This window comes from Lodderomyces elongisporus, chromosome 3 (assembly GCF_030384665.1).
Source record: "Lodderomyces elongisporus chromosome 3, complete sequence".
In the NCBI taxonomy this organism is placed as follows: Eukaryota; Fungi; Ascomycota; class Pichiomycetes; order Serinales; family Debaryomycetaceae; genus Lodderomyces; species Lodderomyces elongisporus.
The window spans coordinates 1,703,882-1,720,143 of NC_083675.1; the positions used below are offsets into that span (position 1 = coordinate 1,703,882).

Here is a 16,262-nt window from a genome sequence, read left to right on the forward strand (position 1 = left end):
ATGTAATAAGCGCCTTGAGTATTGCATACTATATTTTTCTTCGTCTGCGCTTTGTCTCATCTGAAGATGAAAAAGAAAAACAAAAAGTATAATAAACCGCTTAGTGTGTTTGGAAAATATGAGTGTAAGGGCGGGAAAACTGTGACCAAAGCAAAACAGTATTAAAAATTTGTGAAGCTAGTAGTGGCGCTGGGAAGAGATTGGAGAATAGGAAGTAAAGGGGGATAGGAGACGGAAAGAGAGAGAGAGAGAGGGGGGGGCACGAGGTCACTTTTTTGTTTGGAACGCAATTCTAGTTTCCAATCAGATAGCACATTCAATTGCTGTGTACCCGTGGGCATGCCATACTTTTATTTGCTTGCATTTAATCTTTTGACATGAACTTCAATAGTAGTAAGCAGACTAGATTTCTAGTTCACTTATTACTGCTTCAAGGATTAAAGCCAAAAAAAAGGCAAAAAATAAAAAACTATATATAGTAGATTGTATCGGTTCCCTCAAATTATCCTGAATCTCCGAGATTGTATTTCACTTTTTAAATAGATTTTTTTTTTTTACTCCCATTTTGGTTTGTATTTCCAATTTTTTGTTTTTTACATAGAAAAAGAAGAGTCTCTGTTAGGCTTATACGGGGAACTACTATCGGAGTGCTTAATACTCAGATTGAAGTTTATACAACTTCTGCAATTCAACATTGGCCGCCATTATCCTTTATTGACACTTAATTTTGTTGTACCATTAACAATCTGATTCTAATTTCTCGTCTAAACATACGAGAACCAACAAGGTGCGTGCAAAGTTATTCAAAAAAAAATTTACTCCATTATAGGTATAATAGTTTGCAACCTTCGATACACTAGACAAAAGAAAAAGCTTGTTGTCGGGATATACAGTGGTTAATTGTTGAGGAAAGGAGCTAGACACTTACTGTAAATAAGTTCAAGTCTTGAATTGTCCCAAGTGGGGTGTGAAAAGAGAGAAAAAAATAAAAGCGAGATTTGTATCCACAACATCAACAGCTACCCATCTGCTACTACAGCTTTTACTACTACTACTACTATTATTATTATTACTTTGTGCTGCTGCTCCCCTCCTTCTCTTCTTCATATACACAAAGGTAATTTTTCTTTTTCTCCTCTTTGAAAAAAAACAACAATCTCCACCACCTTGGGAAAAAGATACCTGTACATGTCATTCATTTATCCTCACTTTTAGCAGCACATTCCTATCCACACGATATATACATCACAACTACAAAACAAAACATAATATAATATAACATAACAAAACATAAACTAACTACGATACACAGCGAAATACAGCACTTTTTAACTCAGCAAAGTTCCACGACTGTTCTTAGCTAAATTAAAAAAGAACAAAAATCCCTCAAAAATTCCATCATTAAATATCAACATACATGAGCAGGTCATTAATATGGAGGTCAATAACTCATTATCTACATTGGATACTCTGAGTAAGCGAACACTGCTTTTGGGCCATGAGGACAACGACACTAGTAAGCATCACGAACAATACTACGGCAAGCATAGAGAATATGATAGCAACAACAACAACAACACGTCAACGTCCTGTTCTACAACCACTACAGAACTTCCCACAACAACATCTCCGAAAACAATCAAAAAATTTATCGACGAAACCATTTCACCACTCGGGACTGGTGATGCTAGTCGCGAAAATGGAAAACAAATTCACCAGCGACTTACCCCACCTACTCCAAACTCTCCGTCTTCTCCTGCATGTTTAGCTGCACAGTTCTACGGTGAAGAATACCAACAGTTGGCTCAATTAGAGGACGAAAAAACGGCATCATCGTCTGCAAATGCCTCTGCATCCCAAAAAAACAATATCAATAGCACTATTAATAGTAACATCATCAACAACAACAACAACAACAATATTTCTGAAGATTCTGAAGTGGAAAAGTTTCTGTTGACGTCACCACTGGCTGATGCGTCTCCAGATTTCAAACCTACTGAAAATGATCAGGGTCAAACCACCAACATCCTTACCGGAAGAAAAGCTGCTAGAACTTTGCGACTATTCAGAGAGACAGATGACGAGGATGAAGCTGGCAGCGAAAATGGAACTGGCGTTAGTGGCGACGATGCAAATGAAGCAAAATTTGCAGGCTTGCCTAGTCCATTAAAAGATCGCCTTCTGGATATTGAACCGGTGTCATCTGCAACATACATACCTCATACGCCAGTAATTCATGACCATACATATGAAGGGCCGCACCAACATCAACATCACAAACATAGCCATACACATACTCACCAACAACAACAACAACAACAACAACAACAACAACAACAACAAAATCAACAACACCACCAACAGCAGCTCCAACAACAATGTCAACATCAACAACACACTTCGCCAAGTAAATCGATTTTTGTTGCTCCAGATGAAGTCGAAGAGCCCGTGACGCCTGACTTGCCTCTTAAACCACAACATCTCACTGCCAACTTGGAGTTTGACCATACACTAAATGGTGATATCACACGAATCTCTAAATATCCGAGCGAATCCACCACTGGAAATGCAAGCGACGATCGTCGTAGGGAAATTGAGGAGATTGAAAAAATAATTAAATATTCCAGGTCTTCCACACCAGCAAATTTCTTAGAAAGGGATGTTGCTCATGTTGATGATGCTATTCACACTAGAGATGACATATGCAATGACTTGAATAAAACTGGTATTATTGATGATCACTATAATTTCAATCACCTGTATGACTCGCACAAAGAGGATCACTTTGCATTCCCGTTGGCAGTCGAATTGCGACCATTTAAAAATAAAGTTGGAGGGCACACTGCGATTTTCTCTTTTTCGAAACAAGCAGTATGCAAGGCTTTAGTTAATAGAGAAAATATTTTTTATGAAACTATTGAAGTATTCCATTCTGAGCTCCTCAGTTTTATGCCCAAGTATATCGGAGTATTAAATGTGCGTTACTCAAGCATCATCAATGAGAAGGAACTTGTAAAAGAGGAAGAGGGTAAAGAAAGCCCAAAAAATACAAAAGTAAAATCAAAAGATTTGGTTGAATCTGAAAGAGGAATGAATCAGTTAGAAGAAACGTCGGAAAAAGCAGAAGAAATAAAAAATATAGGAAAAATGCAAAAGAGAACGGGAAATATGCAAAATGTAGATGAAGCAAACAATGCTGACAACGAGTTTGACTCGACCGAACATTGTGGCCAACCGGGTACTGATGATTATCGCATAGATCAATCACATATTTATCATCACCAGCATCAACATCGACATGAACACCATCAGCCTCTGCATCTGCATCTGCATCTGCATCTGCATCAGCGAGGGCAATCTCAAACATATCAACCGGAAGTTGTACTCGATGATAACAAGCATATCATCCCTGATACATTGTGGAAACATTATTCGAGTTCTTTTCCTTCTCCCAAGTACAATCATTCAATAACGAGTTCTAAAATAAGCCCTATACCCAGTTTGACTAATTCACCGGTTCAGAGACCTAATCAGGGATCTACTGTTGTGAATACCGATTTGCAAGTACAAGTTTTGCAGGAAGTTTTCCAACCAAGTTTACGACTTCTGGATGATGACTTCTTCCCAATGGAAGAAGATAGCAAAGATGAAGCACTTTTGGTCACACCAAATGCAAGTTCAAACGAGCAACACGATGAGCAATTACCAACTTTAACACCTAATTCGCCGGAGGCTATTTTACGTAAGCATACTAGATTTGAAAGGTTTATACTATTGGAAGACTTGACTAGTAATATGAAAAAGCCGTGTGTATTGGATTTGAAAATGGGTACGCGTCAATATGGAATTGAAGCTAGTCCCAAGAAGCAAAAATCGCAAAGACGCAAATGTTTGGCAACAACGTCACGACAATTGGGTGTAAGGGTTTGTGGTTTGCAAATATTCACCCATGATAACCGCAGAATAGCTCGAGATAAGTATTTTGGGAGACGACTTAGAGCAGGTATACAATTTTGCAAGGTGATGGCCAAATTTCTCTACAATGGCAAGGACGTGTATTCGATATTACTGCGCATTCCTCATTTGATCGTGCAATTTCAAGAGTTGTACAATATATTTGATAAACTCCCGGGTTACAGAATGTATGGCTCGCTGATTTTGTTGATGTACGAAGGTGGGTCCAAGTCTAATTACGACCAAGTCAAGGTTAAGATTATTGATTTTGCCCAGTCTGTAATTTCAGAAGAAGGACAAGACCATGCTACAATCCCACCAGCGCATCCACATAGTGTTGATTTTGGCTATTTAAGAGGACTCCACTCGTTGGTCAAGTATTGTACCTTGATTTTCCAAGTCTTGAGTCGAACGAAATTATGTGACCTGCAAAGCATGAAGGATTGGCTCGTTGAGCACAAGGATGATCTATTGGTTATCGAGAATTGTGTTTGGCTTGATGATTATGCGGAAATCGATCAAAAGGTTGATGGAGGTATTAACGAAATAGCTGAGGAAGATCCATTTAATATAAATTATAGTTTAGATGTAGAGGGTCACGAGGAAGTGGATGATGATAACGTATCTGAATAATATAAATGCATGCAATACTTTAAGCTATTTTCTTGTCTATACTGTAGCCAATGAAGCATCGTTTGATTTTCTCCTCTCTCTCTTTTTCTCTCTCTCTCTCTCTCTTTCTCTCTCTCTCTCTGTATCTGTTTGTGTCTATGTCTCTGTTTTTGTTTCTGTATCTGTATCTGTCTTCTACTTTCCTCTTCTTCAAGTACGCACTATATTTCATTTATTCTTGTGCGGCATTGGTGATAAGAAACATAGAAACAAGTGGCTATGTGTCCTTATTTTATCTGCACTTCACTGTATTATTTTTATTTTTCTCTCAAGTTTTATACTATGTAAACAATGCTGACGTCACCAGCAATGGAAGCTAAATGTCGCTTGTTTGTCAGCAGAAACATATGGTAGCAATGACAGACTTGTTTCGCAGCAATAGAAGCGGGGAGCGTTGTGTACTATAGATGGATACCCGGAGTTTGCTATATGACGTTAATGTATATGTTGTTGCTGATGATCATACTGAGACATTAACATTACGAACAGCAACAACGACAGCGACAACGACAACTATATAAAAAAAAGGGGGGAGGAGGAAGGATGTTTACTTATAAAATGTTTCATCTGTGATTAGAATCTATTGAATTTTGTATCACAATGCTGCGATATTCGTTTTGTCAATTGTTGTTTTGTTGTTTGTGGCTTGTTTTAGTTGCTGCTCATCTGGTGGAAATCTAGAAGTTTAAAATTATATAGCAAATCTGCCACTTTGCTGTCGTTCCTGATGCCACTCTTCCATGCTCCAGCTTTCGACTTTTGCCAACTATTGCAAAAATCAATTCTTTTTTTTTCCAATTTTTTCCTTTTTCTGACTTTTTCTATTTATACTTTATTTTTTATATTTTTTATTTTTTATTTTTTTTTATTTTTTATATTTTTTATTTTTATTTTCTAGTTCTTTTTTCTTGTAAATTTTCGTCAACCCCAAAGTTTTCTCCAGTTTAGGGTTCACAACCTTGGATTTAAATATTAGCAGAAATCACCAACAAACTAGAGCAATCAATTACCAGATCTTTTCTCTTTCTTTTTTCTAAAATTTTTTTTTTTCCTTCATTCATCCTTTCATTACTTCTTTCTATCTATACCAGGGACTAAGAAGAGCAGCTATAGACTTACATCTTTTATAAGTTTTCACACTAGAGAGCACTATTTCCTTCCACTTTGTTTATCAAATTTGCTTTCTTTCTTTCTTTCTTTCTATTTTTTTTTTTTATTCTTTTCTTTTGCTTTTTAACTACCAAGATTAGAATTAAAAAAATAAACAAAACAAAAAATTCACAATATTTAAATCATGCCGAGAAGAAATAGCAATTTTCCATCTATACCATTGGTGGCCACTATTGACATTGGTACAACTTCTGCCCGTGCCATACTTTTCTCAGATAAAGGTCAAGAAATTGCCAAGCATCAAATTGAGTATTCCACCACAGCATCAGAGGCTCCTGAACACTCGCAAAACACTGATCAATTCAGAAGAAGGTCCTCGCTTTTGAGACACGACGAGCCGATCTTCTCTGCAGAGGGTATTGCCATTTCGATTGAAGATAATGTTGAAATTGAGAATAACAGATCCTCGGTCGGACCAACGTTGCGGTTCCCACAGCCTGGTTGGGTTGAGTGTATGCCAGTGCACATCTTAGCTAACGCTGTGCAATGTCTTGTTGCTTGTTTGATCACCTTGAGGAAAATCAACCAAAACCCCAATTTGAAGGTTAAGTACAAGGTCAAGTGTATTGGAATTGCCAACATGAGAGAAACCACTATTGTTTGGTCAAGACGTACTGGTAAGCCATTGAGTGGCGGTATCACGTGGACAGATGTGAGAACAGCAGAGATTGTTCAACATTTGGAGAAGATGATTGATGAGGACAGGAAAGCCGAGTTGAGAGAAAAGACTGGGTTACCATTGTCCACATATTTCTCGGCGGCCAAATTAAGATGGTTATTGGATAATGATGACACTATAAGAGACAAATATGAGAGAAGCGATGGTGATCTCATGTTTGGAACAGTTGATACCTGGTTAATCTACCACTTGACAAAGGAAAAGACATTTGTGTCAGATATCACCAATGCGTCAAGAACATATTTCATGGATTTGGAGACTCAAGACTATGACGATGATCTTTTGGACTTTTGGGGAATCGATCCAACAAAGATTATGTTACCCAAGATTGTCTCGTCCTCTGAGTTTTACGGGTCATTTGCCGCACCAAATTTGTCCAATTTGGGATTCCACAATAAGATTACCCAAGAGGCTTACGATATTCTTAAAACAATTACTGGTGTTCCCATTTGTGGATGTTTGGGTGACCAAAGTGCCTCTTTGGTTGGTCAGTTGGCTTTTAATCCTGGCTCAGCTAAATGTACATATGGTACAGGTTGTTTCCTTTTGTACAACACAGGTAGTCGTAAGTTGATAAGTAAACATGGTGCGTTAACGACTTTTGGTTATTGGTTCCCCACACAAGATGGCGACAAGGGTAAGCCACATTACGCTTTGGAAGGTTCTATTGCTGTTGCTGGGTCGATTATTCAATGGTTGAGAGACAATTTAAAAATGATTGAGAATGCCAAAGATATTGGTCCTCTTGCTTCACAAGTTGACAATTCGGGCGGTGTTGTATTCATTCCAGCATTCAGTGGTCTTTACGCACCTTACTGGGATCGTGGCGCCAGAGGTACCATTTTTGGAATGACTCAATACACTTCGGCATCCCACATTGCTAGAGCCGCATTGGAAGGTGTTTGTTTCCAAGTGCGTGCTATTTTAAAGGCTATGGCTAATGACGCTGGATCATCGGGCGATTTCCTTGAGGAGGCTCTCAGCTCACAGTCTGAAAGTAAACCATTGCTGCATTTGGCTACTGATGGTGGTATGTCTAAAGCAGATGAAGTTTTGCAAATCCAAGCAGACATCTTGGGTCCGTGTGTCGAGGTGAAGAGAGCCCAAATTTCAGAGTGTACGGCATTGGGTGCTGCAATTGCTGCGGGCTTATCGTTCAAAGATCCTGAGGAGCGTATATGGAGAGATTTGGAGGATGTGGTTGACAAGATTGAGGAGAAGGATGAAGTGCTTTCAAACACATTTAAAGCACAGCTACCCGATGCTGATAGGAGGAAAAACTGGAAGAGATGGGAGAGGGCCATTGAGAGAGCACAAGGATGGTTACAAGATGAAGATTAAGGAAATGAGCAGCAGTAACAACAATAACAAAAATTAAAATGAATAAAAAATTCATAAAATAAAGTAAAGAGAGAGCGAGAGGTAAGAGTGCGACATGAGTCAATACGGATATGTAGCGTTTAAGTTCATGATAGAGGAATCAAAGAAGGAAAGAAAGTAAATAGAAAAAATAGAAAAAAGCTAGAAGCAGATTAGAAGCAGAATAAATATTCAATTCAATTTATAGATTTAAAAAAAAAATTACAATAGGCTCATTCAAACGAAGAGTCGTAGTCGTCAATGTCCACCTCGTCGTCATATGTAATTGACTTGTTCAAGTCCTCGATGTCAAATATAACTTCATTTTCTTTTGATGTTTTTTCTCTTGAGTCCTTGAAAATCTCATTAAAGAATTGGCTTGTTTGTCTTGTAAGCGAGTCCATTTTGACATTGGACTGTTTCACAAACAGACTCAAAAATGGAGAATCATCGCTCTTTTTTTCAAAAATGGTTGATGCTTTCCTGGTGACATTTGCACACTCTTCTAGGATAAACGATGCCTGTTTTTTCAATGGACTGAACATTGGTTGTGGAGGTTTAAGCTCAACCTTGTTGTCAATATCACCATCAACTTTGTTTTGATCAAAATCGTTGGCTAGCTTAAGCCGCAGGAGGTCGTTTTCTGTCTTTTTTGCTGCTTGCTTGTATACGTCAAGCTTGGTGGGACTCTTTAAACTGTATTGGCTTATTTCGTGGTTTTGAGTGTTCAGAAGTATAATCTCTTCCCGGTTGACTGATTCTATCTTGGCCTCGAGCTCTAAGAGTTGGTGTTTCAGTAATCCCAATTCCTGTTCCAATTCCTTGATCTTTGCCTGTTTGACAATGTACTGCTCGTGCAAGAGTATTCTTTCCTGCTGCAATTTCTGAATTTTCATACACATACTCAGTTGTGTTTGTTCTTGTTCTTGTTTTTGTTTTTGTTTTTGTTCTGGTTTTGCATTTGCCTTTGCATCTACATTTGCACCCGTATTTGCACTTATATTCGCACCCGTATCCGAATTTGCGTTTAAGCTTATTTTTGTCATTGCTTGTGATTTTGAGGGTGAAGATCTTCTTAGTGTTGATGTTTCAGGCGAAGGTTGAGCGAGTGGTGAGTGGTGTATGGGTGTATTTGTATTTCTCCATTGACCATTGAGTCGAGGAGGTGTCAAAAGAATATCATTGTGTGTTTGTTGCAATGGTTTACCCTTGGCTAGCTTTGGAAGTTGATTGACTTTATTTGGTGATGTGGGACTCAACACACCATCTAATCCTCTTCTGCCATTTGAACCCTTGTATCCATGTATTGTGTTTGACCCGTTCTGATTTGGTTCAAACTTCGCCTGAAGCACCGATATAGATGGTTTGACGGACGACATATATCTTTGTAGTTTTGACTAGATTATACTAATAGTAGTATCAATGATGGTTGAAACCCCCGAAAAAAATAAAAAAAAAAAAAACCAAAAAACCAAAAAATTAAAAATTAAAAATTAAAAAGAATTGCAAAGTAAAAATGAGAAGAAGCTTGGTAAATCTTTGAGACAGCCTTGCTAATTGTTACTTACAGAGATGGGTAATCTTGTTCGAAAAGTCTTCCTTGTGGTATTACTTGTAGAATCTATTAAAAGGAAGAAGAAAAAAAGCTAGGTTCCCTGAATATTCTCTGGATACTGATTTTGGAAATATAAACAACAGACTTGAATGTATGATCGCGTAAACCTGAAATATAAAAAAATTAAAAAAGAATTAAAAAAAAATTAAAAAAAATTAAAAAAAAATTAAAAAAAAATTAAAAAAAATTAAAAAAAAAAAATCACAGTCCAACACGAACTGAAACAAAACCTTCTTTTTATCTTGTCTGGGTCGAAATCAACTCCAATTGCAAGATTTTCACACGTGTAGTCACAAGGTAGAAAAGAGACCACAATTGCCTCCTGGGAGTGTTAACAAATAGACTTAAACCGAGCCTAGTAGGCATCAGAAACACTACTAAGACACGTGGGAAGTCAAGTTGCAATACGTATCCCATTAATAATGTCAACAATTTGCATTTTGTATTTCGAATCATGAATGAAAGAAAAGAAAAGAGAATCTTTCCGCATTGTGATTTTTTCTGGTTCGCCACCACTTTTTGAAAGTAGGACAGAATAGCGCATTCAAGTTCTGCTATATCGAGTGACTGTGGAAATAGCCACAGAGTGTATACAAATCATACATCATCTAACCTAAGATCTCTAGTCGTAGCCAGTTCAACAAGCATAAAGCTTTTTCCTATATAAATTGAAAACACAATTTGTATCATCAGACCAATTCCATGTCCAAACTCAAAAAGAAATAAAGCTAAAACATTTTCACATCTCTTTTAAGTCCTTAACGTACTTTGCCATCCATTGTATTCTTCTCTACACCATTCTTTAGTCCTTTCTTTTCTTTTCCCTCCTCCACCCAGCTTTCCTCTTATGCCACTTTTTTTTCGCCTGTTTTCGGTGGGTGCGGAAAAACAAAACAAAAAAAAAAAACAAAAATTGAAATCTGAAATTCTTGGTGTGAGAACAGAGGAAAGAAAAGAAAGAAGAAAAAAAATTTATCCATATCAGCACCTCTCCTTCTTTCTTCTTTCTTCTTTCTTCTTCAACTCGAATCTGTTTCTGATAACTTAGAATCATACAATTGAATTGAAATAACAACTTGCTATATAAATATGGTCTTGGTCAGCTTGAGAACATTCCTTTTGGGTTTGATTGTCTTCTACTCAACTTACTTGTACAACTACAAATGCCCAACCTTGACTTTTGGAGAGAACCTTGAAACCAAACTTTTCCACCCATTGAGAAGCCAACATTCAACCTTGTGTGAATTGTTGCACGGCGGTGTCAACAAGGTTGAACCATACACCACTCAGGCACACGCCTTTTTAGATGAACACGTCCATTCACACCCATTGTTCATCAAGTACAAGGTCCACGATAAAGCCGTGGCTGCTAAAGAACAATTTGACAAGTACGCTTACCCTGTCATTGAACAATTATATGAGTTCACAGATGTGTTTGAAGTCAAAGCATACGACCAAATCAGCGACCTCTACAAGAAGGCCAATGAATTCGTCTATGGTAAATTGAAACAAGATTAAAACAAGAACAGCTATAGAGTGATGGCTTTCATGTGAATGCGTCGAAAGACTGCTGGAGAGATTTGAGAATGAGTTTACCTATTTATATTGAAATCGCGCTTTGAAGCTTACATCAGATGTGATTTAATACTTGAATTTTCTTTTGTATACCTTGCTGATTTTGTTTTTGTTTTTGTTTTTTGTTTCTATATTCGTTGTTTTCGATGTTTCGAATTTACGATCGATATTACGAACCGTACTTTAGTTAGCTTTTTTTAATACAATTATTTTTTTCCCATACCTTTAGCAATACACCTTGGTAAGACACCTTGGTAAGACACAAAGTACATTATTAGTTTTCTGAAAAGATCCTCTTTTTGTATAATCTCTTATGAATGGGTCTATGCTTATATAATGAACTTAAAATCCAATTACCCCAGAATACAAGAACTTACCCCACCAACGCTATCTCTTTCTTTCTCTCTCTCTCTCTCTCTCTCTTTTTCTCTATTTGCACATGCACACACATGTATATACATATTTACACAAACCATATTTGCATCCAAGTATATACTCCAATAAACGTATTATTCCACAACTTTTAGATGCTAGATGAATGCTCACCACTTGTTCCTAACACTTCAACTCCTTTCAATGGCTCTATGACTAGTGATGACTGCGACTCAAAAATCCCCCAAGACCACCTCCCACTCCATGCACATACAAAACGTCTCTTAACAAGTCGACATGTATCAATGATATCAATTGGTGGCATAATAGGTACGGGCTTATTTATGGGTATAAGGCAAACTCTTCCCAATGGCCCCATTATAAGTCTTGCGTCCTACATATACATAGCCACACTTTGTTTCTATATAATTCAAGCAGTTGCTGAGATGGCATGTTATATGCCTGTGAATGGCTCACTATGCCAGTTCCAATTCAAATTTATTTCCAACCCTATTGGCGTTATGAATAATTTTGTTTACTGGCTTAGCTGGTCAATCACTTTGGCGTTGGAGTTGTCTTTGATTTATGAAGTGTTGACCTTTTGGAGCGACGATGCGTCTAGTGGGGGAAATTTTAAGAGATTGATTCTGCTCGTGTTGGAAAATAAGCCTTTAGTGATTTTATTTATTTGGTGCATGTTAACAGGAGCCAATTTGCTTCCGGTAAACTACTATGGAGAGATTGAGTTCTTTGTCACTAGTGTTAAAGTTGGATTCATCATCAGTTGGATCTGTTTGAGCATTGCATTGATATTGCAAAAAGGCAATGGGTTTCGATATTGGAACAAAGAATTGGTTTGGGGAGTAGATACAATCGATGTTGTGAAAAACCCTTTGGGGAACAAGATCATCAATATACTTTCATCGTCGCTTGTATCATCATGTTTTACTTTCCAGTCAATCGAGTCTGTAGCATTATGTTCTGGCGAGATCCACAACATTCATTATACATTGCCCAAATCAATCAAGTATATCGTACTGCGGATTGTTATTTTCTATATTTTGACATTATTTCTTTTGACGTTGATGATTCCAAGCAATGACCAGGCTTTACTTGGAAAAGATGACCAAATCTTTTCGTCGCCTTTCTTAATTGGATTGATTAATTGCGGCATGAATCTGGGCATCGTATTGTCCATCTTTAATCTTGTTATACTTGTGTCTATGCTTTCTGCTGCAAATTCAAACATTTACTTTGGGTCAAGATGTTTACTATCAATGGTTGAGGAAGGCTATTTTTGGTCTATATTTGGCAAGACCGTATATAAAGGCGTACCGGTATACTCCATACTTTTAACATCGAGTATCGGATTATTATCACTTGTCTCCGAACTAAAGGGAATAAATACCTTCTACAAACTACTTATAAATCTATCGGCCACTGCTGGTTTGTTAATGTGGCTATTTATCCTGATCAGCTACCTAAGGTTTAGGAAATCTTTGGAGAGAAATGGAGAGTCCTATCAAAGTTTAGTATACAAGTCACCATTTCCAATGGTCCCATTAAGCAAATGGGCTATTTCTAGTATATGTGTGATCATACTAAGCAATGGCATGGTCAACTTTTGGAATTTTCAGTGGGACTCGTTTCTAAGTTGTTATTTGACACTGATTATAGTCGTTATAGGCAGTGTGCTTCTTAGTATAAAATGGCATCAGCCATTATTTAAGTCTCTTTGAACAAAACCAACCACAAAAGAGAAGAAGAAGAAGAAGAAGAAGAAAAAAAAAAGTGGAAAAAGAAATAGAAAAATCATAACAATACAACAATAAAGGAGATAAAGAAGGATTTATATCCTTGAAAGACCTATACTTAATTGCAATTGTTGAGATCAACTATAGCAACTTTTTGAAGTCTGCACCGATTGCCAAATGTCTGTCAAATTGTAAAATAAAATAAAATCAAAATTACGACAAAAAATCAAAATCAGCTCAAAGATGACACAAAATTGGAAATATAAATTTTTTAAAAAAAAAATAAAAAATAAAAAATAAAATAAAGAAAAATAAAATAAAGAAAAATTGAAAATCATAAACAACAGACCAAAGAAATCCAGACCTCATGTACCTATTTTGTATTTTCACATCCATCTCACCAAAGCTAACTAGCATTCGCAATCACAGCTGATTCTTTCTGACAGAATACAATCACCACTATTTTTAAAAATTCATTTTTTTTTTAAATTTTCCTCCAAACAATCTTGACCACCCTCCCCTTCCTTAATACCACCATAACCATTGGTACCGCTTTATACTACAGTACAGTACAGTATCATACTCCTTTATAGACAACATGACCTACCAGTACAAGTGGGTACCGCTCATTATTCTAGGTTACTTATTATACGCGTGGACATTTGTATGCCCGCCCAGTAAACCGCTGTCATTGGACTTTTTGAACACATTATCACCTATCAATTACCATTTCTGTAAAGTCAGTGATTATTATGTGCGTCCAACTGTGCAACCAATTTACGATGAGCACGTGAGACTGAAACTAGAGGAGTTCGATCGCAAGTATGCTATGAGCACCACGTGGAATAACAAACTTGTCAAACCAATTTCAGAGTCCCATTATGTCAATACAGTATCTGTTCAGATTACACAATATGCGCAAGTATTGGTTGATTGGGTCGAAGAGCAGATTGAGCCTAGAATGAAGAGATTTGGTACTCAATTGATACTTAAAGCAAGAATATGGATTAATGTATTGGCTGTGCAAGTAAATGACATTACAAGTCCATTTCTTGGATATACTATACAAGGATTACAAAGGCTTAAAAGTTTACCATTATTAGAAGTTGTATGTGGGCGTGCGGCTGAAGTGTATTCCAAATTAATGCAATCACAGCATGCTGTTAAATTGCAAGAGAAAAGCTCATTTCTTCAGGCTGAGTTAAAGAATTTAGTTAAATTCGATGAGTTTGGTCCAATGGAGTTTAAGTCTAGTGTCATGAGTGTGGTAAATGATTTGTTGGGAAAGGGTAAACTTTGCCAAGAACAAGAAAGTGGGGAGGATTCGCAAGGTGATTTGGAAGTAGATTACGAAGTAGATGAAACAGAAACCATTTTGATTGTATCCACAATTTCAGTGACTGTAGAAGAAAATGGTATTAGCACTGAAGACGTTGATTTACTGTTGAGGGCCGTTATTGATGAAATTGAGTATTGGGAGCGCAAGGTTGATAGAACTTTGGAAATTGCACGGAAAAATTTGGTTGATGAAGTGACACCTCGAGTTGCAAAAATAGTGGATGATGTGAAGGTAGAGATCAGCGAGCAATTCCAGATTTTACAACGTGATAACCATTTGCAATACAAAGCAATGAATTTGAAGATTGGTGAGATAAACAAAGACACCGAGAAGATTAGGGCTTTGAATGATACTAGTATAGAGACCATAACTCGTCAAGAGATTAGAGATGATATTGCAGAAAGTTACAAATCAGCTGACATTTGCTCCAAGCAAGTGCAGAAGTTATTAACTGATAATCATGAATTAGTTGTCAATCTTTACTTTCAGTCGGTTCAAGATACCATTGATATTTTGGAGACATTTAGTGAGTCTACTATTAACGAGTTTTCCAAAAAGCTTAGTGAATTGACTGCGAACCTTGAAGTTGACGATGAGTCCATCAACTGGAATGTATGGAAGAGGTTCCACCAGATCAAAGAGAGGATATTCAATTTTCGAGATGAAATTTTTGATGGTGCACATGCATACAAAAAGGATAACAAAAAGAACTCTCAAGTAGTTATTGGATTGGGATTGGATGCTTGGGTTGAGTATTTGAAACACATTGAGTTTCATTTAAACTATTTGATCAGAGATAATGCTGACTATTTGAGACTTGTGAGGGCCAAGGCAAACTTGGCATTCCAAGCCAGAGAAGAGTTGGTACATAATATGACTCAATTGAAGTTGGAGAAGGAGGAGATGGAGAAAAAAGAAGCTGAAGCTAGAGAAGCTGAAGCTAGGGAAGCTGAAGCAAGAGAAGCTGAAGCAAGGGAAGCTGAAGCTAGAGAAGCTGAAGCTAGAGAATCTGAATCTAGGGAAGCTGAAGCTAGGGAAGCTGAAGCAAGAGAAGCTGAAGCAAGAGAAGCTGAAGCTAGAGAAGCTGAAGCTAGAGAAGCTGAAATCAAAGAAGCTGAAGCAAGGGAAGCTGAAGCTAGGGAAGCTGAAGCAAGAGAAGCTGAAATCAAAGAAGCTGAAGCTAGAGAAGCTGAAGCAAGAGAAGCTGAAGCTATAAAAGTTGAAGTGCAAGAGATGATGAGGGAAATCAATGATCACACGAATGAAAACTTAATTGAAGTTGGACTTAGTTCCGCAGAATATGAAATTATATCGAGTACAATGGAGTCTCAAATTTCAATGCAAAATACAGAGATTGATGAGTCACCACTGTTGCAAAGTGAGTCTTTTTCCACTGCAATTGAAAATAACAAAGTGGAAGAAGGGAACTTTCTGATACTCAACTAGGGAGAATATACTGGCCGATAGTCTGGCAAAGTTGTAGGTAATGAAGGAACAAAGGAAAACACAGGGTTTTGGGAGGATGTAAGGGGGAGGGAGAGAGAGAAAAAAATGACGAAACTGAATGAGTAATGAGCTATTCATTTTATCTGAGATGGATGGTGGATGGTGGATGGTGGATGAAGATGGTGTATTTGCTGATTTATTGAGTCTGTGGCTGGAAAAAAAAATGTCTGTGGTGCTGATGCAAAAGCTCAATTTATTAAGTCTGTTGAGTCATGTTTTTTTGTTTTATTAAATTTTTGTTTTGTAGAAAATGCTATGGAAGAAAGA

General features: G+C 37.2%; 6 protein-coding genes across 6 annotated transcripts; 5 read left to right on the top strand and 1 right to left on the bottom strand. All coding sequences in view use genetic code 12, as the record gives it.

Annotated features, from left to right (window-relative positions):
- Positions 1-1,434: 1,434 nt before the first annotated feature.
- Positions 1,435-4,587, top strand: KCS1 (inositol polyphosphate kinase kcs1; the record flags this gene model as incomplete). The annotated part of the gene is made up of 1 exon (XM_001525482.2): positions 1,435-4,587. The coding sequence occupies one exon, from the start codon at positions 1,435-1,437 to the stop codon at positions 4,585-4,587; it is 3,153 nt and encodes a 1,050-aa protein (XP_001525532.2).
- Positions 4,588-5,920: 1,333 nt separating this feature from the next.
- On the top strand, positions 5,921-7,816 carry GUT1 (Glycerol kinase; the record flags this gene model as incomplete). The annotated part of the gene is made up of 1 exon (XM_001525483.2): positions 5,921-7,816. One exon carries the CDS (start codon positions 5,921-5,923, stop codon positions 7,814-7,816), a length of 1,896 nt encoding a protein of 631 aa, XP_001525533.2.
- A 251-nt stretch (positions 7,817-8,067) lies between these two features.
- Positions 8,068-9,213, bottom strand: PVL30_002950 (uncharacterized protein; the record flags this gene model as incomplete). The annotated part of the gene is made up of 1 exon (XM_001525484.2): positions 8,068-9,213. The coding sequence occupies one exon, from the start codon at positions 9,211-9,213 to the stop codon at positions 8,068-8,070; it is 1,146 nt and encodes a 381-aa protein (XP_001525534.2).
- Positions 9,214-10,538: 1,325 nt separating this feature from the next.
- PVL30_002951 (uncharacterized protein) lies at positions 10,539-10,967 on the top strand (the record flags this gene model as incomplete). The annotated part of the gene is made up of 1 exon (XM_001525485.1): positions 10,539-10,967. One exon carries the CDS (start codon positions 10,539-10,541, stop codon positions 10,965-10,967), a length of 429 nt encoding a protein of 142 aa, XP_001525535.1.
- A 584-nt stretch (positions 10,968-11,551) lies between these two features.
- On the top strand, positions 11,552-13,135 carry LYP1 (lysine permease; the record flags this gene model as incomplete). The annotated part of the gene is made up of 1 exon (XM_001525486.2): positions 11,552-13,135. One exon carries the CDS (start codon positions 11,552-11,554, stop codon positions 13,133-13,135), a length of 1,584 nt encoding a protein of 527 aa, XP_001525536.2.
- A 192-nt stretch (positions 13,136-13,327) lies between these two features.
- Positions 13,328-15,935, top strand: PVL30_002953 (uncharacterized protein; the record flags this gene model as incomplete). Its single annotated transcript, XM_001525487.2, has 2 exons — positions 13,328-13,333; positions 13,716-15,935. 2 exons carry the CDS (start codon positions 13,328-13,330, stop codon positions 15,933-15,935), a joined length of 2,226 nt encoding a protein of 741 aa, XP_001525537.2.
- Between the last annotated feature and the right edge of the window lie 327 nt (positions 15,936-16,262).